Source organism: Trachurus japonicus, chromosome 12 (genome assembly GCF_045865225.1).
Source record: "Trachurus japonicus isolate A0001 chromosome 12, Traja_1.0".
NCBI lineage: Eukaryota > Metazoa > Chordata > Actinopteri > Carangiformes > Carangidae > Trachurus > Trachurus japonicus.
In genome coordinates this window covers 30,360,364-30,385,321 of record NC_140918.1, presented here as the reverse complement: position 1 = coordinate 30,385,321, position 24,958 = coordinate 30,360,364, and the positions used below count along the sequence as shown (strand labels likewise).

The 24,958-nt window shown below is 39.8% G+C and overlaps 1 protein-coding gene and 1 long non-coding RNA gene across 3 annotated transcripts in view; one reads left to right on the top strand and one right to left on the bottom strand.

Annotated features, from left to right (window-relative positions):
- The window catches only part of vldlr (very low density lipoprotein receptor), a 62,395-nt gene that overhangs the window by 31,781 nt on the left and 5,656 nt on the right, over positions 1–24,958 (bottom strand). For both annotated transcript variants that reach the window (XM_085794204.1, XM_085794205.1), the window contains exons 2-5: positions 9,248–9,367; positions 5,615–5,737; positions 1,791–1,913; positions 335–543 (exon numbers count right to left, since the gene is read on the bottom strand). In XM_085794204.1, the coding sequence (XP_085650330.1) occupies positions 335–543; positions 1,791–1,913; positions 5,615–5,737; positions 9,248–9,367 (575 nt within the window). The remainder of the gene's footprint in view (positions 1–334; positions 544–1,790; positions 1,914–5,614; positions 5,738–9,247; positions 9,368–24,958) is intronic.
- LOC146977790 (uncharacterized) lies at positions 18,264–20,319 on the top strand. Its single transcript, XR_015037218.1, has 3 exons — positions 18,264–18,318; positions 18,563–18,658; positions 20,068–20,319. It is a non-coding gene; the product is annotated as an uncharacterized LOC146977790 (long non-coding RNA).

Genomic DNA, 24,958 nt, shown 5'->3' with positions numbered 1-24,958 from the left:
ATAGCAATGTATCATGTTTATTCTTCATTAGCTGTGACCACAACTTTACCACTATATGACATGTATCTTCAGAGTCCATTCATAAAATTAGCTTAGGATCAAAGCTTATCCTGATTTTACCTAAGCAGTTTTACTGAATTTGCAATTCAGCTGATTGATAAATTAATTACTAAATAAAATCTTTCATTCCCCTTTTCGGGAATTTCAAAACGTCAGCTAATCAGACAGTTGTCTTGACTTCCCAAAGTTGGGAAACGTTAGTGTTTAGTGTGTGTTTTATGTACAACTAGCAATCTGCATGCCTGAATTTATGCTCCATGTGATTGACACTCACCTGACAATCAACATCGTCGTCACACACCCAGCTGGCAGGGATGCACGACGAGTTCCCGCACTGGAATTCACTGGGACCGCAGGAGGACGGCGCACACTCCACCTCATCCGAGCCGTCGCCACAGTCGTCCTCACCGTTGCACACAAAGTTTTGCGAGATGCAGCGGCTGCTGGCGCACGTGAACTCGTTCGGAGCGCAGGTGATGTTACCTGGAGGCGGTTGTGGAGGGAGAGGATAAAATGTGGGAGCTGTGGTTAACAGCTGTGTCGCAAAAAACAAAAACAGCATTTACTTAAAGGGATACGCCAACATTTTTTTTTTGTGTCTTGCCTCACTCCCGAGTCCATGACCAGCAGATAGACACCATCCTTTCGACTGTGACTGCAGTAACAAGGGAGATAGAGCCGTATCGCCCGTAATTAGCTTAGCTCAAACACTGGAAGTGTATAGGTAGTGTTAGCCTGCCTCCACCTAAAGTCATCAGAGAAACTCTTCAGCAAATCTAAATGGAAACCGGCGGGCCGATCTTTGTCTCAGAGCTGACAAAACTCTCCAGTAAGGCATCTTGAACGGTCAAATGCCGGTAACGGGACGAGATCGGTCACAACGGAGGGTTCAAGCAAAGACGGTTTATTTTGGTTCAAGCTAGCTACATTGAGGGTAGGTTAGCTTCCTATTTCAAAGTAAAAGCACAAATTCTATCGTCATGGTTTTCTGTATGTAAAGGGCAACGGGTGTTTTATTTTGTGAAAGTAAGTCGGCTAGCTTCAGTAGCGCCGAATTTGTCCAAACAAAATTGTAAACAGCTGGTATTTAGACAAATTAACGACACACTGCTGATCTAAATGGCTACTTTCTCGCCTAAAAATGTTTGAAATGTTGATAAAGTGATATATTTACAGAGTTTAGAGCTAAAATGAAATCAGCTTCCGACTGCTGATTTCGGCTGGGGTAGGAGGCAGGCTAACACTACCTATACACTTCCAGCGTTTGAGCTAAGCTTATTACGGGCGAGACGGCTCTATCTCCCTTGTTACTGCACGCACAGTCGAAAGGATGGTGTCTATCTGCTGGTCATGGACTTGGGAGTGAGGCAAGACACAAAAAAAAATGTTGGCGTATCCCTTTAAGCAATCCAGGCTTTGATAATAACAATAATAATGTACATATATAATGAGAATCACATTGTACAGGCTTTTAGGGGGTTACTACTTCTGATGCCTCCATTTTTCAAAATACACAACACAGCAGGTTCTGCAGTGATCCTAGCTGCTTTATTAATATTTGATGATGCAGCAGAATATCATGGTATGCAAAATCACCTTGGTCAAAGAACCTGCTCCACGCATCTTGACAATCTACCTACTTCCTTTTTAACTCGTTAATTATTTGAGTATCACTTTAAAAGCTCAAGACTTTTTGAAGCCTAAATGTAGGTGTAGCTATGTCCACGTACCACAGTTCACCTCGTCCTCTCCGTTGTCGCAGTCCTTCTCTCCATCACATTTCCAGAAGACGGGGATACACTGGGTGGAGCCTGCTCCGCAACTGAACTCGTTCACACGACACGTCCTCATGTCTGCATGGACAGAAACACAAAATTGTTTACATTCTTGCTCTGTGTCAAAATGTTGGTTTTACTGCATTTTGCTCCTTTTCTTGGATGAAACATTAGCCTCGCTGTTTTAATTAAAAAAGGGTAGTTCATCCAAATGTTTGGGACGTCAGGGCAAACATTCAATTCTGATTTACTGCAAGGATGAAGCTTTACATTTTCTTTTTCCAAGGTGACTGATATCAGGTACAAGCAACTGCCACTGGCCAAATGCAGATCAGCCCACAACCCACTCTGGTGGGTTTAAATCTGGACACCAGATTTTGAATCAGAAAGCAATCAACTGAGTTGTATCAACTGACCTATTAGAGGCAGTAATGCGCCTGTGAGGCCACCAGTCTTCCACAGGGGTTATTATTACTAATAGAGGAAGAAAGCCTTAAGGCCTTTGCACACTGAGTTTTTTCATCCGAAATTGCTGCACGTAAAAAATCAACTTCATGTTGTGTTATGTTTATACACCGACTCCAAAACTTTCGTCCGTCATTAAAGTTTTCGGAACAGGTTCGATCTTCTGCATTTTTCGCAAACCGTGAACATGCTTTTTGACCAGTCACATCAGTGTTTCGAGGCCGTTAGATCCTCGTGGACATTGGTCGTCTTCTTTTCAATGTGTGTCTCCAGTAGAGCTAATAATCAAACTGAACCACTGACATCCTGAAATCAACTATGGAAGTGATCATAATAATTCTGAATCTGTCGCCTCGCTCTTGATGTCCTCTCTGGATTGGATGGAGACAATTTTTTCTTTTTCCCTTTTTATTTCTCAATAAGTCAGAGAACAACAAGATAATCCTCATTGCGTGTCTGCGTGATGACTTTTGTCTCCCTTTCCAGTTCGGAACAGAAAATAAAACGCATCAGACTCAGTGTATAAGGTGTCTGTGCGTGATATTTTTGTCAGGTGACGGTAGGGCTGTTCGATTTTGCCCAAAAATAAAATCCCTATTTTCTTCTCTCAAAACACAATTTCCGATTTAAATTATTATTAATAATTCTGCACACAGTATGTGCTTTCGAAACATACCTAATAACTAATGTGGTCCATATTTGTCGCTTATACAAAAAGAGGGGGAAAAAAAAGAACCAGCAGGAAGAAGAGTAATGATTAATGGTGTCATCCCACAGCTGCAGTGGCTCTACTTGTTGCCTTTTGAGTGCCTTTACCCCATGACAGAAGAACCAAAAATAACACAAGGACAGAACAAGGACGCGGGATAACCGTGCGCCAGAGGAGCTTGTGGTAAAGTAAATGCAATGCTGGGCTGGAAGTTACCGCTCACAAGATGTTGTGGTTTCCTTTAGGTATACAGTGTTCATATTTTTTCTCTATTTGAGAACAGTTAGTGGAAATATTTTAAATATTCAGCAATTTTGCTCATTAGCTTGGGCAGTTAAAGCAGAAGTAAGCAGAATGTTTGTGTTAATATAAGTCTTAAATAGTTATATCTTCCGACAGCAATCACTTATATAGTGTTTGGTCTGAAACACGGGTCTGTCAGTCACTCTGCTCTGCTGTAAGCCGAGGAGAAAACTTTCCTTGTATCCTACAACCTTTATCCAATGGGGAGAGAGAACGGCATAAAGGGGCAGTCCTCTCTGTGTGTGCAGCCAAGGGATGCGCGTGAATGTGGTGACGTAGGGACGAGGGCGGGGACAGCAAAGGTTATAGGAAGGTGTATTTCACAAAAATGCTGGAACATATTTATGACGCTCTCAGTGTAATATCAGCACCTTAGCAGTCATATCAGGATATCTTATTTTGATTATTCTGATTCTCTGCTCCAGATGGAGAGCTGGCGCAGAAATGAATAAGGAGCATTTCTGACTGTCTTCATTGTGATTTAAGCGTTTTATTGTATTGTTGCAAAGATTTTCACCCCACAGGGACGCATGTAAACACTAAAGACCCAGTCCTAACTCGGTTGGACACAAGTAGAAGCACAACCAGGCGTTATGATCCCAAACTGCTGATCACTTCCTTAATATGACACTGACGCAAGGAAACATGCAACACAGTATGACTCCTTCACACAGAAACAAGAAGAAGTGTACACACACACACACACTTACTTTAGATTCCATTCCATGCTGCCAAGTCACGTGTAACAGCTGGTCAAACAGTACAGTGATATAACAGCTTTAGTAGCTGGCTTGACCTGCACGTACACAGCTACAGCTATGACTGGAACTAAACACAACCTTAAAAAAACACACACACACACACACACACACACACACACACACACACGCGCACAGAATATGGAGTCCTTCAAGACCTTCAGTTGACCGACACACTTCCAACCCTGGGCCTAGGTTGGATCATTTAATCTGCATGAGTACAGCCCCAGGTGGCAAGTTGCCAAGTCTAAAGAGGGAAACCTTAACTGGCACAGCAGGATTTTCACTCATTCAGCTTCTCAACAGGCAACTCAACTCATGAATAATTGTGAAAATGTGGGTTGAAGAGGTAATCCAGATAAAATTAATCAGAAACAAAACCAAAGAGTTCCGTCCCTCAGATGGGATATGAAAGCAAAATTAGAAACAGATTGGTACTCTGTGACTGTATTTTCCACTCCATTGTTCGGGCTCCTTACCCACTTTCTTTTGTCTTTGTTATGCTGCAGGAACACAGGAGAGCCTTGGCAACACCACACAACTAACTGCTTTGAATAAATTTGGTGTTTCATCGACTCCCCAAACAGCATCACTCTCATTTTGGTAGAGAGCAGCACAGATCCGTATCCCAGAGTGCAGCAGGGATTTGCCCTGACTCTAAGATGTAGTGTGTTCTTTTCAGCCTGAGGCAAATAATCTATTTTTATATTGTTTTCAGGTTGGTGCACTCAACCTGCTTTGTTGACATGTTGAGAGGCACACACACAGTTAGAGCTGGAGTCCATCCCCATCATGCACTGCTGGGCTGCCCCAGCAAACACAGATGAGGAGCGGTGATTCTCAGGCTCTGCTTTCTATTGTTCAAGATTTCATCCTGTTTTTGTGCATATTCTTTTCCATTCCACCTCTGGAGAGTCACACATTCCCTGCTAGGGATGAATAAAGTATTCTCTATCTATCTATCTATCTATCTATCTATCTATTAAATCGTTAAAGACAGTGTTGATACCAGTGCCTTTCTTCATATCAGTAAAGATTCTGCTACAATATTTTTACACACCATCTCTAGCTCTGTGCATTTAGTGCATCTATTTACAGAGTGGGTTCAGGTGTGAAGTCAAACTCTACTATTAGTGGCAATAGATAAGAAGAGATTAAAGGGATAGTTCAACATTTTGGCAAATTGGCCCATTGCCATAATCCCTATAGTCATAGCAGTAGATTCGTTACCTTTAATTGTCGGTGCAAGATATTTTTAGAACGGCGGAGCAGAGCGGCGAGCTGCTCAGAGCTACGCTACGGAGGCTCATGGGATTTCTTGGTTTCCCTCATCAAACCTGAATACACAGTTCCTATTCATTTTGTCATTCCAGTCCTGTAGGTGAGGATTGATGACATAACTGTAACAGTGATTCCAGCCCTTAAACATGCATGAACAAATTCGATGTTTTTGTGTGTGTTTTTCCAAATCACAGAAAATAAAACATTTGTAATGAAATCTGAGTTCAGGTCAGTGTGAAGGGAAGAGAAAACAATCTACTCACGGCAGATTTCTAAGCTCTCGTCTGACCCATCCTCACAGTCCGGCTCCCCATCACAGTGCCACCTCTTTGGGACACATTGGCCATTCTGACACACAAAGTCCATCTCTGCACAAGTCTTCTTAACTGGAGTGGGAAAGAAGAGATGAAACAGATTACAGATAGAAGAGGAGAGAGTCACAGGCTTCATGTTCTTTAACGATAAAAGAAAAAAACATGAATAAACATGAATAATGGGCAGGGAAATGTAGAGACCAAAGCCTTAACACACCCAATAAATATGAGTAAGTTTGAGTTAAGGGAAACAAAAAACATTAAGCAGAAGCACAGACAATCAGAGCTTTTCTAGATGCATCAACCAGTCAAAGCACTAAACACTTTGAGACACTGTTACCCATTCCACATACTCTAGTGATTCCCAACCTGTGGGCCGGAGTTCACTAATTATTATTATACTCTTTCTAAATGACGGCCATGGTCATGCAGACTGGGGGAGGCAGAAGTCAAACCACCACCTTCACGAGCCAAGGCCACAGGTTACTGGGGCAACTAACCTAATTAGCATCAACTACAGTTGAGTAAACATGCCTCTGTGAAAGAATATTAAAGTGATAGTTCAACATTTTGGCAAATTGGCCCATTGCCATAATCCCTATAGTCATAGCAGTAGGTTTGTTACCTTTAATTGTCAGTGCAAGATATTTATAGAACCTATGAGCCGAGCAGCGAGCTGCTCAGAGCTACGCTACGGAGGCTCATGGAATTTCTTGGTTTCAAACTCATCAAATACACAATCCAACAACTCCAAAACGCTCTGGGAGAGACGATAATGGAACGTTATGAAACTGAGCCGTTTTCGAGGTAAATGCAGAGTCTGCTTGCTGAAAAATTGTCCCTGAAGGCAACGCACATCAGCGGTTTTGCATGAATTTACCTCTAAAACAACTCTGTCTGGTAACGTTCTGTTACAACTCGGTCACAACTTGTCCACCAGAGCGTTTTGGAGTTGTTGGATTGTGTGTTTGATGAGTTTGATGAGTGAAACCAAGAAATCCCATTAGCCTCCGTAGCGTAACTCTGAGCAGCTCACGGCTCTGCTCCACCGTTCTAAAAATAGCTTGCACTGACAAATAAAGGTAACGAACCTACTGCTATGACTATAGCAGTGATGTTGATAGGTTTTCAATGTAGTGAGTCCCTGGGACCCACAGGTGGTGATTTGGGTGGGTCCCTGGGAAATTCAATGGGTCCCCAATAGGGTTGTCATAATACCAGAATTTCTGTAAATTTCCACGATTCTCGATACTTATTCGATACCACAATTAAAAAAAAAACTAGGGCCTAGGGATGCAAATTATCGATTAATTCATTAATCGATAGTTGATGGACCTCATCGATTCATTAACTATTTACTGATGAGCAGCTATTTTCCTGAGAACCTAAATTTAAGTTTAAGTTTAAGCTCAACATTCCTTATACAGGACTCTACACTAGTATTTGTTAGTATATTTTTAGAGCACAGCACAATGAAAAATGTTTAAGTAACACGTTATTTAACCTTTAAATAATGTTGAGGGTCCAATGTGACCCATTTTTACATTTAGGAACAGTAAAAACACCCTAAACATTTTTCCTCTGACTTTAAATTGAACTTGTTCTTGACCAACACAATATTTGATACAGATTAAATGGTCTTTCCTGCCACTACACTATGATGATTACTGTATTTACTTAAATCACAGCAGCATAAACTGATTTGTTTAACTCAACCTGATGTAAACATTAATAAAACTCACACAGGCAGCCCCATGTTGTCCCTGTGTGATCAGGGATGTGATTGGCCAAGGACAAAAAAGCAGGAAATTATACTGACCCATAGCGCGACCATGGGAGCGCGACACGGCAACAGTGCAGCCATTACACACAATGACATAAGGAGAGAAAAACCTCAAAAACAGCATGTCAATCAATAGGTGCAGATATTATTACAGTGTGTGTGTGTTGTAAATATCACACACACTGTCTGAGAGCCAGAGAGACAAGAGAGAGAGAGACAGTTATGGCAGGTGGAATTAGCACTTGATATTGAACTTATTTAAAAGGAAAACAAACATGCAGTAGGCTACTTGGCTCCATTTTAATATTTAATGATGGAAAAAAAGTTCTTGAACCATTGAGACCTTCCAGCCAGATGTGTGGTACATGTCTAATATATTTTGTAGCTGCTTAAGTAAATTTAAGAGAAAGAAAGAAGCAGATTTAGTACTGACTGAGGTTCCTATCATTGTAATGGCAAGAATGGCTGGAGTGTATGAAACTTAAACTGAACTCAGAACTGGTCTAGTGGGGAGCTGTGGCTGGACAGCCCCCTTTACAGCAGGTAGCACACGCACGCACACACACACACAGACACCTGTTGCTGCGCTGTCTCTCTCTGTCCCTCGGATCTCTGGACTGTTGTTTTGGGCTCTAAGCATGGACGGCCCAACCCGTCCGGACGCGCTGGTTCGAGCCGGGTTCGCGCCGAGAATATGACTCGGTGAGGCAGGGCTTTTTTTTTTTTAACGGGTTTGGACTGAGAATTAATGCTCGTCGTAAATGTAAACACACTAACGTCAGCGCGTCACGTGCAGCACCACGCCGCTCCAACAAACACTACGGCGGCAAAAAAAAAAAAAAGAGAGAGAGAGAGAGAAAAAACTACCGACTACCGCCTCTACGTCTTCTTGTTACGTTGCTGCTCAATGGTCGGGGCAATATCAACACCTATGGCTGTGTGGGTTAAATGGTGGATAATGGCCGTCCGCCGGTCATTCCCATGATTTTAAACACGAGTTGTTGTTAACAATGTATCATTTTTCATGGGAAAATGAGGTGCGTCCCCGGGACGCATGGATAGTGAGTTTACTGCGTCCTGTTAGATTTTAATGCGTCAGGGACGCAGGACGCGTACCTAGCAACATCACTGCTATAGTGATTATGCAATGGGCCAATTTGCCAAAATGTTGAACTATCCCTTTAAGGCCACTATAGGTTAAAAAAAAAATGTAAATAAATTTATGCCGGGGATTGGGAGGTGGATTACTGACAGGCAGGGTTATGCATCATCACATCATAGTCCCTGCTCTGCCTGTTTTGATCAGCTATTCAGCCTAAAGAGGCACGTTTACTCAACTCTCTGTCGTTGATGCTAATTTGTTGAGTAACCTGTGGCCATGGCTCATGAAGTAGCCCCCTGATCTGTGAAGGTGGTGGCTGCCATCTTGTTATGCGAATATGACAACAACTGAACATGTCATCATCTCACAGAGGCAGTGTATCCACTCTAACCTGTTCACATGTGTGCTGTGCACAAATGAAAATCATCACTTAAAAAACAACTGTCCCATAACGTTCCATTATTATTTCATAGGAATAAGATATCAGGCCTTCGAAACATCCACAGTGATAGAAATACATCATGAGTGAGCATCTCGTCAGACAAGAGAAGGTTCCTCATGTGAAAGGGTGTCACGTGTTCAGACTGTCATTACTGTGTTTCAGTAAGCAGCAGCTATATTTAGAAACAGTCAAACTCTACTTATTTAGTATTATGTAGTAGTATGTTCTTTCACAGGGCACAGTTTGTTTTCTCACCACAGGAATTCTCGTCGCTGCCATCAGTGCAGTCCTCGTCTCCGTCACATTGCCAGACAGATGGGATGCAGCGACCATTCCCACACTGAAACTGGCTGGCCTCACATTCTGTCTTCGTACCTACAGAAGAAGAGAAAGATAAGCCATGAAGAAAACGAAGCATATTACATTACACAAATAGTCTCATAATCATGCAATCAGTTCTTCCTGTTTTGTTCTAGAGGGCTCCCGACTGAGCTGTAATTGGAAAACAATTTGTTAAATAGAGCGAGTTGGCACTGGGAGCATCCACCACTGAGACACAATGGAGTCATGCCAGCTCCATGTGATGGATTACCTCAGAAAGTTTGACTTCTCATGTCTCAAGTGCCAACTCATTTCACACTTTCTATACGTAAATAAAATGAACAGGAGAAAAAAAAAAAAAATCCTCAAATGATATTGTGCTTGAAGAACACTGAGAAACACAGACGCACAGCTGGTATCTGGACCCATATCTGTGTTTATCATATCAGCCAATCAGCAAAATCGATGAATTTCATATATGATGAATAGGATAAGTTAAAGCAGATATCAGTGGAATGTTTTTGTTAATAAGTCCTAAATAGTCCTATTTTCCGTCAGCAATCACTTACATGAAGTATTTCAGCCTAAACACGAGTCTCTCCGTCACTCTGCTCTGCTGTAACCCGAGGAGAAAATTTTCCTTGTGGGATACAAGTGTTATCCAATGAGGGGAGAGAACGGCATGAAGGGCTGTGTGTGCAGCCAAGGGATGCGCGTGAATGTGGTGACGTAGCACGAGGACCAATTGATGCCTGACAAGGGCGGGGGCTGCTAACTCATGGTGCGTTCAAGGAAACTCGTACTTTGTGTTTTTCCTTCCTGTGAAGTCATACCAGTTCGATCTGGTACGAGTTCACGGGTCGGAAGTTACGAGTGGCCGTTATAGGGAACTTTCACAGACAACAGGACGGTAAAAACACGAGCTACGGGTTACCTGGAAGGCTACCAAGTCGTAGTTGTGACTTGAAGCTGTAACTTACGGTTTCAAAAGCCTGCCTTGAACACAGCATTAGCCGAAACGGCCGTGCCGATGATATCTGCTTTAAATATCAACACACACCCAAAATGTATCGTATGAGGTTCACAACCAGACAAAAATGGATTTCCTGGATTCTGGACTATTGTTTAGTTGAAACAAGACACTTGAGAATGTGCTATTGGGCTCTGGGAACTTACATCAGGCAGTCTTCATTTCTGGTGTTTAGACAAACCAACAGATTAATGTAAAAATGGTTAGGTATTTGCAGATAAATTGCAAATTAATCTGCCATTTTACACTGATGCTTTCTTACAGCAAACATGTTGATAATTAACATGGTAAACCATGAGGTAAAAAAATGACAATGTAAATGGAATGACCACTGAAAGAAGTAGATCTACAGGAAAAGAAATATCTTGCTTCAAGGTTTATTCCCCCTGAACACATGAATAACTGGATTTCTAGAGTCTGTCCTAGACAGTAGTGCTCACAGTGTAGTGTGCAGTTGTACTAGATGTGGCGACAACTCCAGGTCTTAAAATAACACCGTCTGACCTTGATGCCTGCTTCAGTCTGGACTGTGTATCCAGGTGGGTAAGTAGAGCACCGAGATGATAAAAGCCTCAGCTCACTCTCTGTACCACAGAAGGGTCAGCTGTTTTTTTTAGTATTCCAAAAGGTCACAGAAACTTTTCAGATGTTTGCAAAAGAAAAGCAACTAAACTGCATCTAGTCACTGAATGCCATTATGGAGGAAAATGCGTTAAGTGGGTCAGCTGCTCCTTGAGGACAGAAACAGCCCCCGCTGATTTGTTCTGAACCAGAGACATTTTTGCTACTGTGGCAGAACAGTATGACTTCATACCTGCATGAATGGCACTGGGTTAAAATCAAACAAACTGACACGCAGCTCTGGCTGGTTCCAAACCTTCATTATATCAAAACTGAACAGCTGATATCTGATATGCAGTAGGAATGTAAACATTTGTAAACAACTGCTTCATCTTGTGTTGATCAAGAAGACAGATCTCCACAGGAAACAAAGTACATGATTTATCCATAATACTGCTCAGCTAAGGAGCTTTAAAGATTCTGTACAGCAGGAAAAATGTGAGTTTGTCATAGCACAGACAATGGGCCATAAACCACCATGCCTAATTTGGATAAATAAAAAAATTTCCAAATATATAAATGAAGGTTTCAAATGGGCCTGCACGGTATCAGATAAATGTCCAATGTGCAATGACACTGTTCAATATAACTTGCGATAAATATAGTGATGCAGATAAGCAAACTAATGGTGCATTTTATGAAACTTGCAGCATTTTCTCTACATACCACCTTAAAAACTATCTACTGGATAATGGTTTTGGTAGTGACCTGTGTTTTACAAAAGCGCTGTCCAATGTGTCAACTTGTCCACAGGATCTTTAAAGGGATAGTTCAACATTTTGGCAAATTGGCCTGTTGCCATAATCCCTATAATCATAGCAGTAGGTTTGTTACCTTTAATTGTCGGTGGAAGCTATTTTTAGAACGGTGGAGCAGAGCGGCGAGCTGCTCAGAGCTACGCTACGGAGGCTCATGGGATTTCTTGGTTTCCCTCATCAAACTCATCAAATACACAATCCAACAACTCCAAAATGCTCTGGTGGACAAGTTGTGACCTGCACATTCACCACGCTATGAGATAATAATGGAACGTTACGAAACAGAGTTGTTTGAGGTAAATACAGAGACTGCTTGCTGAAAAACTGTCCCTGAAGGCAACGCACATCAGCGGTTTTGCATGAATTTACCTCTAAAACAACTCTGTCTGGTAACGTTCTGTTATTATCTCATAGCGTGGTGAATGTGCAGGCCACAACTCAGCCTTCGTAGCGTAGCTCTGAGCAGCTTGCCGCTCTTCTCCGCCGTTCTAAAAAAGTTTTTGGATTGTGTATTTGATGAGTTTGATGAGGGCAACAAAGAAATCCCATGAGCCTCCGTAGCGTAGCTCTGAGCAGCTCACGGCTCGGCTCTGCCGTTCTAAAAATAGCTTGCACCGACAATTAAAGGTAACAGACCTTCTGCTATGACTACAGGGATTATGGCAATAGGCCAATTTGCCAAAATGTTGAACTATCCCTTTAACCCAAGTCTACGGTCGGGGCGGTTGCTGGCACTGTGGAAAACATCCTGGATTGTGCCATAACCAAAAATAACAACTACAGACCAGTGGGCCATACTTAGCACTTGGAGCAGTTGATTCTACGCCCACTGAGACTTGAGGTCAAAGACAAACTCGATCCCCTGCAGTTCGCATTAGGGGTCAACCGATTATTGGCATGGCTGATAATATCAGCAAACATTCTGCATATTTACCATAATCAGCACCAGTCTTTTTTTTTTTACCGAAAAAAATGCATTATTTTAAAATGCGCTCCTTTGGCTCTGATGCAGCCGTTTCTCTGAAAACAGTATACTGAGTGTGACTTCAGGCAGTCTTATCCCAGGTGTGTTATTCTAAATTTTTGACACCAAAAGTCTTTACTGTTTTTACCATGTCTACTGCATATGAATATCAGTTTTAAATACTGGTTATCGGTTTCCTTCCTTCCAATAATCGGTAACGGCCCTGAAAATACCCTATCTGCCCATCTCTAGTTTGCAATGGACCCCAGAAGATCTGTTGCCCATTTGAGATGCTTTGCACAGAGATGTGCTCTTTCTATACATAGATAATCCTAACATGAAAGCTTAGTTTCCACAAGACAATGAAACAAAGTACTAAGGCACTACTAAAGACTATCACTGCAGGGAAGAGGGTTGCTATGGAGGTAGATTTGTGTCTTTATTATTCAATCAAAAAAAAGGTTGCTTCAATCAAAAAATATATTTTCAATCAAAAAAACCCGTTTCAATCAAAGAAAAAAAGTGTTTGAATGCAAAAATATATTTGAGACTCAAAAAAATGCATTTGAACACTATTTTTTTTTGCTTGAAAATGTTTTTTTTGATAGAAGTGAAGGTTTTTTTGTTTGAAGCAACTTTTTTGATTGAAGTATTGTTGTTTTGTGTTTGGGCCATATTATGGGTAGGACATTTGTGTCTTTATAATTCAATCAAAAAAGAAGTTGCTTCAAACAAACAAAAAATATTTTCAATAAAAAAATCACTTCAATCAAAAAATAAACCTTTTCAATCATAGAAAAAATGTTTTTGAATGCAAAAAAATATTTGAGACTCAAAAAATTGCACTTGAACACTTTTTTTTTGATTGAAAATGTTTTCTTTGATTGAAGTAATCTTTTTTGTGTTTGGACCATGTTATGGGTAGGACATTTGTGTCTTAATTATTCAATCCCAAAAAAGTTGCTTCAATCAAAAAAAAAAACATTTTCAATCAAAAAAAAATATTTTCAATCAAAGAAAAAACTGTTTAAATGCAAAAAAAAAAAAAATCATTTGAAGTGTTTTTTTTTTTGATTGAACTTTCTTTTTTTTTGAATGAAGTGAAAAAAGTTTTGAAGTCGTTTTTTTTTTTGAATCATTTTGACACAAACGTACCGCAGTGGGCGGGTGCTTCCCCATTGGTCAGACATGTTTGAGTGACAAGTGTCTACACCAACGACGTCTTTCTGACAAGCAAGTCATGGTCGCCACTCGCCAGCGAGCCAGGAAGCAGTGGTGGAGTTGTTGGTAAGTAGATAAAACCGTATTAAAATGATTGGTGTCACGTTATTAGCCTACTCTGTTTGATATTTCGATTAAACATACAGCTTGCTAACTTAGCTCACGTTGACTAATTTGTGTGATGGTGTTAGATATCTGACGCCTCATATTGTCAGGCAGTTAAGTAAAGTTGGAAAGATATTCACAGATTCGGACTTCCGGGATCAATAACTTTGAGACGAAACGTTGTTCAAACACAAATGATGCCTCTTTCACATCATAATCCTACAGACTACTACCTACAAGAATCAAAAAACGATTTTTTTTACGAAAACGAGCCGTTCTCCGAGCTGGATGGAAAACATTGATCTCTATGCGCAGCCGGTAGCCGGGCGAGTGCGCAGGGACCGTCTGCAAATTGCAATACAAGAGCAAGACGCTCCGAACAAAAATCAATAGCTCCACTGTTATACAGTACAGAGACTCCAAAATCACCACACACACCAAGGGACTCCTCGTGGTCATACTACAACAGCTGTTTTGGAGAAATGTGCCTTTTAATAATTTTGGTGATTTTTTTATTGGAATTGATCATTAATAGCCTATCTTTCAATATTAATCAATAGCTCCACTGTTATACAGTACAGAGACTCCAAAATCACCACACACACCAAGGGACTCCTCGTGGTCATACTACAACAGCTGTTTTGGAAAAATGTGCCTTTTTGTAATTTTGGTGATTTTTTAAATTGGAATTAATCATTAAAAACCTCCAATATTAATCAATAGCTCCACTGTTATACAGTACAGAGACTCCAAAATCACCACACACACCAAGGGACTCCTCATGGTCATACTACAACAGCTGTTTTGGAGAAATGTGCCTTTTAATAATTTTGGTGATTTTTTTATTGGAATTAATCATTAAAAACCTCCAATATTAATCAATAGCTCCACTGTTATACAGTACAGAGACTCCAAAATCACCACACACACCAAGGGACTCCTCGTGGTCATACTACAACAGCTGTTTTGGAAAAATGTGCCTTTTTGTAATTTTGGTGATTTTTTTATTGGAATTAATCATTAAAAATCTCCACTATTTATCAATAGCTCCACTGTTTTTGGCACATTTTTCCAAAACAGCTGTTGTAGTATGACCATGAGGAGTCCCTTGGTGTGTGTGGTGATTTTGGAGTCTCTGTACTGTATAACAGTGCAGCTATTGATTAATATTGCAAGATATTAATGATCAATTCCAATAAAAAAAATCACCAAAATTATTAAAAGGCACATTTCTCCAAAATAGCTGTTGTAGTATGACCATGAGGAGTCCCTTGGTGTGTGTGGTGATTTTGGAGTCGCTGTAGCCTACTGTATAACAGTGGAGCTATTGATTAATACTGGAGGTTTTTAATGATTAATTCCAATAAAAAAATCACCAAAATTATTAAAAGGCACATTTCTCCAAAATAGCTGTTGTAGTATGACCATGAGGAGTCCCTTGGTGTGTGTGGTGATTTTGGAGTCTCTGTACTGTATAACAGTGGAGCTATTGATTAATATTGGAGGTTTTTAATGATTAATTCCAATAAAAAAAATCACCAAAATTATTAAAAGGCACATTTCTCCAAAACAGCTGTTGTAGTATGACCACGAGGAGTCCCTTGGTGTGTGTGGTGATTTTGGAGTCTCTGTACTGTATAACAGTGGAGCTATTGATTTTTGTTCGGAGCGTCTTGCTCTTGTATTGCAATTTGCAGACGGTCCCTGCGCACTCGCCCGGCTACCGGCTGCGCATAGAGATCAATGTTTTCCATCCAGCTCGGAGAACGGCTCGTTTTCGTAAAAAAAATCGTTTTTTGATTCTTGTAGGTAGTAGTCTGTAGGATTATGATGTGAAAGAGGCATCATTTGTGTTTGAACAACGTTTCGTCTCAAAGTTATTGATCCCGGAAGTCCGAATCTGTGAATATCTTTCCAACTTTACTTAACTGCCTGACAATATGAGGCGTCAGATATCTAACACCATCACACAAATTAGTCAACGTGAGCTAAGTTAGCAAGCTGTATGTTTAATCGAAATATCAAACAGAGTACACTGTAAAAAATGACTGTGAAATTTACATAAAAACTATGTAAAATCACTACAGAAAAGTATTGTAAACCCCAAAACATTTACTTTTTGTTTAAATCACAGCGAACATTTGTAAACTATTAAAACAGAATGTTTTGTTATATTTACAACAACAACATGTGATTTTAATCAAATTTATTTGTGAAAACTACAAATATTGGTAACAAAAACTGAGAAATACTGTGATACTCATGACAAAACAATTTTGTTAATTTGACATGCAAATATTGTAAAAACTATAGTTTTAGTCGGTTGTTTTGAAAAATACATAAAAAATATGTACGTCACTTTACAAGTTTATGCTGTACTTTTAACATGATTGATGAAATAATGCAAATATAGGTAATATTTTCACCAAAAAAAATCATTGTGAATCTGAGAGGTAGACTAAAAAGTAATTCACAGCCTTATTTGAAAAGATCAGGCGACCACTGCTTTCCTTCCTGGAAAAGGACCTCCTGAATCCTCTCAGCGCTTGGGGGTGGGATTGGCTGAGGGGGTGGTGAGGATGGCAGTGAGTCGTGCACTCTAGTTCAGGGTATCAGTTTGCTGGGTTTTTTTATTTTTCCTTATTTTATTCAAGGGGGTCATGTTTTGAATATATTTAACTGTACATTGCTCTGTATTGGACCTCTGTTTTTTTGAAAATTAATTTGAAAAAAATTGAAACATTCAGGGCCAATTATGTCACAATAATAAAAAAGTATATAGTCTTAATAAAATCTCTGAAAATCACAAAAGTGATTATTTGAGTTAGACATATTCAAATAAATGCTTTAAAATTCTACAGATAATTTTGTCTTATATTACTTCTATTATTTAGCCTATTTTCACAAAAGAAATTAGTATTTGACAAACAAATTATAATTTTAAGATACCCTTAATATTTTCAGTGAATACCAGTCAGAATATTTGAGTATGGAGCAATTATATCAATCGATTTCAAGAACTTTAATTAGGCTACTCTGACTCTAACCTCATCTCTAGCAACAACTTCAGAAAATGAGTAGTTTTTACGCAGAACGTCATGACGTGCCGCCATTCGCGCGCAAAGAGAGTGGATTCATGGGATATCTAACGGTACCCTGCTTCTTTTGAAAAACACGAGGCAAATCAACGGCCGACACCACAGTGAAAACCACTTGGAGGACTCCATACCCTGGTAAGTAGAGCGTTAATATTTTATTTAATATTGACCCCGTCTTCCTACATACAACTTTATATGGTGTATTTTTAATACTGTCACCAGCTGCACCAAGCTGTTGTAGGCTACGTTAGCTAACTTAGTTTACAGCTTTCCACAAAACTGCTCAGCTAACACACGGTTCATTCAGCTAAGGCACCGTTAGCTAATGCCACCTAAAATGGACGCAAAATGGTTAATTTATTCATCAATAAGCACTCCACAACATGCTCAGACATGACGAGGCTTTTCATCGCTCATGCTGAGCATAGGGGGGGCGGGGGGGGGCTCTGTTTCCGTGGCTGCTGGTTGAACGTTACTTGGACGAGGGCTGCATCCGTGGTTATAAACGTGAGTGATTTCTGTAAGTTACGGCGCGCGTGATGTATCAAGTGGCCGGGCTCTCATAGTGACGCCGTAGCTGCGCATTCACAGCTGCAGGGGACGACGTGCTAACAGCTAACAGCTGCTACATCAGCTGATTGAGCCTCTTGCAGCCGCGGATCGGCTCACGTTAACGTGGACTCGGTCCGCTCCTCTCGGTCAGCTGGTGAAGCAGCGGTCTGATGAGCATGATGTCCGTGACGTGCCCCGTTATGTGCGACGAAGTTGTGACGTTGTCAGGTGATGAAAAAGACACCTGATCACATGTTTATGGAGTATAAAAACTGATTTAAAAAAAAATAATAAACGATGCTTAGCCTGGCAGTGGGGCAAGTAAGACCTGGCCAGGCTCATAATACACTGGGGGAAGCCCTGTAAGCAGATAATTTATGGCATAGCAGTGTACATCCTATTAAAAAATATATGGAACAGTCTTGCATCTTATTCATCTCATTACAACTCTTTTTTGAGTGTTGAATGACAATAGATTAGACCACTTTTTTTCTCTTTTCTCATCTCTCTTTCAGGTTAGCGCAGAATTTCTGAGGATCACCACACTGAATCTTGAGCTATAATTCATGGCAATGTTGGACTTCAATACACCTGAACTGCTGAAGGATGGTGCTGCAGGAGAGAGACGTCTGACCCAAATGAGTGTTCTACTTCAGGTATTAAAATGTATTCTCGACCTATTCAATTTCTGCATTAACTGCTTTAATCATAACTTCACCTGTCTCATTCACATTTCTCTCCTTTAAGTTAATTACATACAATACATCTGTATTGGCTTCCTCCTCCTAATGTAAATTCAGTTGAAATGTTTGACATGTTAGTACTGTATTTCCAGAAAAGCAAAACTCTTAAACGCTTAAATAAATCTTTCAGCAACTAATCAATTGTAATACTCTGCAGAGTGGAATCCCCATTCAACGGACGCGGGAGGTTGTCATCTGATTTCTGATCAACCATCTGGAAGAAGATGCCAGTGCCTTGTTCAAGGACATTGAGGTTAGTATAATACTGTATTTAAAGGGATATTTTGGATCTTTTTACATGAAGCTGTATGACATCCTTATTAGTAGTTACGTGCATCAACAGTGACTTTCCCCCGACTGCGTCCTGTGAGCAGAGTTCCGGCCTGGTTTTGGTGTGGACGAATGTAGTCCGGCTAGTTGGCTGGGGCCACTAAAATAAAGCGTTTTGCTTCTCAAAGCAATATGCGTTCAAAAGAGTGATACATTTGCATCACAAAACCGTTATCCACGAAAAAGTCTAACCTCACAATCGCTAGGCGCTACTCCCTCCGTATCACTGCGTGCTGCCGCCTGTAGACAGCTGTGCACGTTTCCATCACTTGTTTAACGGTGCTTAGATAGTTAGAGGCAGAGAGAGAGAGGACGGACAGGGAAGTGACAAGCTGAAGTTGGACAGTAATGCAGCACAGTCCGTGATGGAAGATCAGCCCGACAAATGTACACAGAATATCAGACAATCAGCGATTGAGGATGATTTGTTTTTCTTGCCGTTATAAAACATATAGCGAGCCTACACACCAGCCACGTCCACTGTACTCTGGCTCAGCTGACCGGTGTTCAGATGGCAGTTAGAACTAGCAGAGGCTCCTCTGACAGCTGCAGGTGAGCCGCAGGTGAGCTATAGGTCAGCTGGCTGGAGAATGTAGCGCCATTCTATTTTTTTTTCAGCAGCAATGTCCTTGCAGGTGATGCGCTATGTCTGTCTGAGTACGTTTGTCAGTTTGATCTTCCACCATGCACTGTGCTGCATTACTGATCACCCATCACCCTGTCCTCTCTGCTCCAACTCCATCTGACGAAGTTCAGCATCATATTCAGATTCATTAAGGTATCCCTTTGGCTCTGTGCTAAAACAAGGGATGGCTTCATCACTTATGTTTACGTTAACTATCCGAGCAGTAAACTCTGTGAAACAGGTGATGGAAACGTGCACAGCTGTCTACAGGCGGCAGCACGCAGTGATACGGAGGGAGTAGCGCCTAGCAATTGTGAGGTTAGACTTTTTCGTGGATAACGGTTTTGTGATGCAAATGTATCACTCTTTTGAATGCATATTGCTTTATTTTAGTGACCCCAGCCAACTAGCCGGACTACATTCGTCCACACCAAAACCAGGCCGGAACTCTGCTCACAGGACGCAGTCGGGGGAAAGTCACTGTTGATGCACGTAACTACTAATAAGGATGTCATACAGCTTCATGTAAAAAGTATCCTAAATATCCCTTTAACAGTGTTAGTTTTAAAGTTACCACAATACTTGTTCAGGTTGTCCTCTTTATGTCCTGTTACACTCTTAATGTTAGTAGGTGCGGTGGTAGTATTTGTCTTGTAACATGCAGGTTGAAAGTGAGCTCCTAACGGTTATCTTAACAATGTCTGCAGGATGCTGCTGATGGATCTGTCGGTGTTCAAGAGGAATTTGTAGATGAGGTGATGAAGATTAACCTGCTGTGGAACCAAGATGGGTCAGTGGATGTCAGGATTGTGTTTGAGGGCAGTCACAGACTGCGCTCACCCTGATGTACTATTGTCTTAATGCTTACATAAGAGTTAGTGAATAGTGATAGTGAAATTGCACTTGGTATTGTTTACTGTTGTGGAACTTTAATGTTAAGTGTCACTGTTCTTGGTGCATTTTAGATGGATGCAAAATGTCATTGTTCTTGGTGTATTTCAGCTATATGCAGTTAAATCTGGCCTGATGCTCTCATAACATGGACTTTTTCACATACTCATTGGTAAGAATAATCATGGTTGAGTTATTCTAGATAAAATGCCAACAATTTTATCATGTCACCCATGTTGAGAGTTCTCTTAATGCTAAAATGTGTGTGTGTGTGTGTGTGTGTGTGTGTGTGTGGGGGGGGGTTCTTTCTTGAAAACTGGTCACCATTGGTTTAAGTAATTTGGGAGAAGCCGCAATACTGTTTTCCTGCTTACTAATGAGCAGAGTTCAATTCAGCTTGCTGTTCTATAGCATGGACTTTTTTTTTTTCAACCTGGATTCAGTCATAGTTAAAAGAACCAGTTCATGTAGCTTCTTTACATGTTGACATTGAAAAAAAATTCATCCAATTGTTTGAAACTATTGATGATGGCTGTTAAATAAATGTCCCAAAAGTTATATTTTCCTCTCTTGTCTTTTTTCAAGATGTAATTTACATGTTTTGGTGTAGGTGTAGTCATTTTGCAGGTTTATAAATAAATTATGTAAATTTTACATAATAACTTGATTATTAAAACATAAAGATACAGCATATTATGAATAGATTTTATGTATAATATACAGAACAGCTCCATTTAAAATGCAAAGTTTTACTGTTGTTCTACCAGTTTAAATTAGTTTTTTGTTTGATATTTTCCTGTTAATTTGATCATTTATTGATGCACAATAAGCAATTATTACATGTAAAAAATACAGGAAATGGTCTATTTATATACAACATCGTTATGCGAAATTAACAAATTATTTTTGTAGACGTAACAGTTTTTTAATGTGATTCAGATGTGATTTATTCACTGTAAATCAATTTACAGATTTCATCAGTAAAGTTATCTACTGTGCTGCCGTATTTTTTACAGGAATTCTCTGGTAACCCCAGCTGCCAGCGTTTTCCTGTAAAAACGACATTTTTTTTTTTACAGTGTAGGCTAATAACGTGACACCAATCATTTTAATACGGTTTTATCTACTTACCAACAACTCCACCACTGCTTCCTGGCTCGCTGGCGAGTGGCGACCATGACTTGCTTGTCAGAAAGACGTCGTTGGTGTAGACACTTGTCACTCAAACATGTCTGACCAATGGGGAAGCACCCGCCCACTGCGGTACGTTTGTGTCAAAATGATTCAAAAAAAAAACGACTTCAAAACTTTTTTCACTTCATTCAAAAAAAAAGAAAGTTCAATCAAAAAAAAAAAACACTTCAAATGATTTCTTTTTTTTTGCATTTAAACAGTTTTTTCTTTGATTGAAAATATTTTTTTTTTGATTAAAAATGTTTTTTTTTTTGATTGAAGCAACTTTTTTGGGATTGAATAATTAAGACACAAATGTCCTACCCATAACATGGTCCAAACACAAAAAAGATTACTTCAATCAAAGAAAACATTTTCAATCAAAAAAAAAGTGTTCAAGTGCAATTTTTTGAGTCTCAAATATTTTTTTGCATTCAAAAACATTTTTTCTATGATTGAAAAGGTTTATTTTTTGATTGAAGTGATTTTTTTATTGAAAATATTTTTTGTTTGTTTGAAGCAACTTCTTTTTTGATTGAATTATAAAGACACAAATGTCCTACCCATAATATGGCCCAAACACAAAACAACAATACTTCAATCAAAAAAGTTGCTTCAAACAAAAAAACCTTCACTTCTATCAAAAAAAACATTTTCAAGCAAAAAAAAATAGTGTTCAAATGCATTTTTTTGAGTCTCAAATATATTTTTGCATTCAAACACTTTTTTTCTTTGATTGAAACGGGTTTTTTTGATTGAAAATATATTTTTTGATTGAAGCAACCTTTTTTTTGATTGAATAATAAAGACACAAATCTACCTCCATAGGTTGCCAGGGAAATTTGAAATCAGGTCAAACAAGTTTACTAGAGTCCAAGTCTAATTTCCTCCTGTTCATGAAAGACACTATGTTTCAAAAACTGGTTTTAGAGGACTTGGGGGGGGGGGACACAACATCTGACTATGACAAAGACATTTCCTAGGAAAAGAGGAACCAAGAAATGACAAATTTTCCTTCCTGTTTGGATCAAAACAAAAAAACTCGGTACTCAGCAACAACAGTACTTCTACAGACCCACTGCACACACACTGTTGATCAGTACAGGACAGACCCCCAGTCTGTCTGTGCTGACGGAGACAAACGCTCACACACATTTGCACCTAAGTTTCACAAATCAAAACCAGTGTGCTAAATATTTTTGATCCTGTAGAAAAGTGTTAAAGTTTTCCTTTGAACGTTGAAGACAAAATTATTGCTATAAATTTGATATAAAGTTTCTCTCAACATTATAAGGATAAGGAATCAACTTAGCTGTTGGATGGATTGGCTTTGGAAGTTTGCATATTTTAAGCAGCATCCTTTAAAAAAAAAGCCAAACCACACCCATATCAATCATCAGTGTTAAGGTCTTCAATAATTGAGCACAAAGGGTTGTTTAATACCAGGTTAGGTATCCTCCCATCACTAGATCATTCTTTTATGATAACACAGACAAAACCAATTTACTTGGCTAGACAACTGTACAGTGATTAAATGGGTTCAATCATGAATTCAAATACTCATATACAAAAAACATGAATGAAATCTTGGGAACTGTAAAGTTATGTACCACTGACAGGTCTAAATTTAGCAATGCAACTATTGATCATATTATAATATTTATGTAGACTCCAATATGTAATCTTACTTTCCTGATGACCTTAACTGATATTTTGATTTGGTTGGCCTATTTGATGCTGTCACTGGGAGCCGGCAGCAAGGGAGTGTGTGTGTGCGGGTGAGTGAGTGACAGTAAGCGTGTATGCCTCATAAAGCGAGTGAAATGAATTCAACAAAGCTTCGATTCAAGCAAAATTGCCTTGATCATATTTTGAAATCAAATTATTCAAATTAGTCGAGTAATCATTTCAGCACCATCTCAATCATAAAATTATAAATAGGCTGTCTAACAACAATATTGCAGGAGGATAAATTAATCTTTCAAATGAATTTCCATGGACTTAAAGGGATACACCAACATTTTTTTTTCTTTTTGTGTCTTGCCTCACTCCCGAGTCCATGACCAGCAGATAGACACCATCCTTTCGACTGTGTGTGCAGTAACAAGGGAGAGCCCGTATTGCCCGTAATTAGCTTAGCTCAAACGCTGGAAGTGCATAGGTAGTGTTACCTACTAAATATCATTTATTTTACTGCCTAAATAATAAGTGTATGTCCAGCATCCACATGTGTGGTTGAGTTTTCAGTTTTACTCCAATAGTATCATGTTTTCCTTGCGGGAGGTGTTTGATAAACCTGATGGATGCGATGTTGTCACGTGACAGCTCAGAGAAGAGAGAGTGGTCTGACATTGAAGCACAATGTTGCCATAGTTACCATGTGTCTTGTAGGCTTGTACCTATATTTTTTTTCTTGCCAATGTTATAAAAAACACACAGACGCTGCTACAGCTGAGCAGCACCACATCTGCTGTGATCTGGCCCAGCTGATAGCGCTCTGATGGAGGTTAGATCTTGAAATGTTGAACTCATTTTATAAATACAAAGTGCAGCCAAACACCAGGCTGAAGAGAGAGGGGCAGCAGAGCTCCTCCGACAGCTCGTCTGTGCAGCTTCAGGTGAACCGGCTGAAAGGCAGCGCTGTATTTTTTTTTTCCCCCAGCAGCACCATCCACATTTTGTTTTAAGCCATTTGTACTGTACTGTAATGTACTGTACATGTTTTGTTATTGTGTCGGTATTCTTATGTGGTGTCTGGTGGGCTGTTCCCTTTCTGAACAACATTTTGGTGACTTTGGCCAATTAAAAATCATGTACAGCTCACACAAAGTAATACTGTATACTGTGATAAAATGTGGAGGAGGTTTCAACATTTGGATACTGCCCAACCCTAATCTGTATGATATTATCTTTATGAGGTAGAACCTAAAGCAACACTTTGTAGTTTCCCGGCCTTAAAAAAATGTTTCTAAACTCATTCAAGTGGTAGAAAAGCAGTTAACAGGACGAGTCACTGCAGCCTGAGTGGGGTTGCACTGGCTGCAACTGCACTCTGCAACTTTTCTGGGTGGGTAGGAACAGAGTTTGTGGTGACCCAAAGGCATTGCTAATGTTTTCCAGCTAATTTTCACACATGTGGAGAATGTGAGAGGGAAATCTCATATAGGAACAAAATGGAACCATGTCTAGGTAGAAACTAACAGTACAATTAACACCCAAGACAAAAAAAATGAATGTTACAAGTTTTGTAAATGTATGGCTGTGTTTTAACGGCTATTTCCAATAAAGTGAAAGTATGACTTTGAAAATGTAATCCATTACAAGTCCAATGAGGAGGGTCCTCCTCACTTACTTTGCGATACTGTGACGCCCATGTCAACCCACTCATTTGAAGCCAGATGTGAACCCTTACTTTTATCTAGTGGAGATTGGAGAATCTAATTTTCTTCACTTTTCAAGCACAACTCACATAACAGTGTCACGTTTTCAGAAACGCAACAATCTGCATTAAACATTATCATTCAATAAGTAATG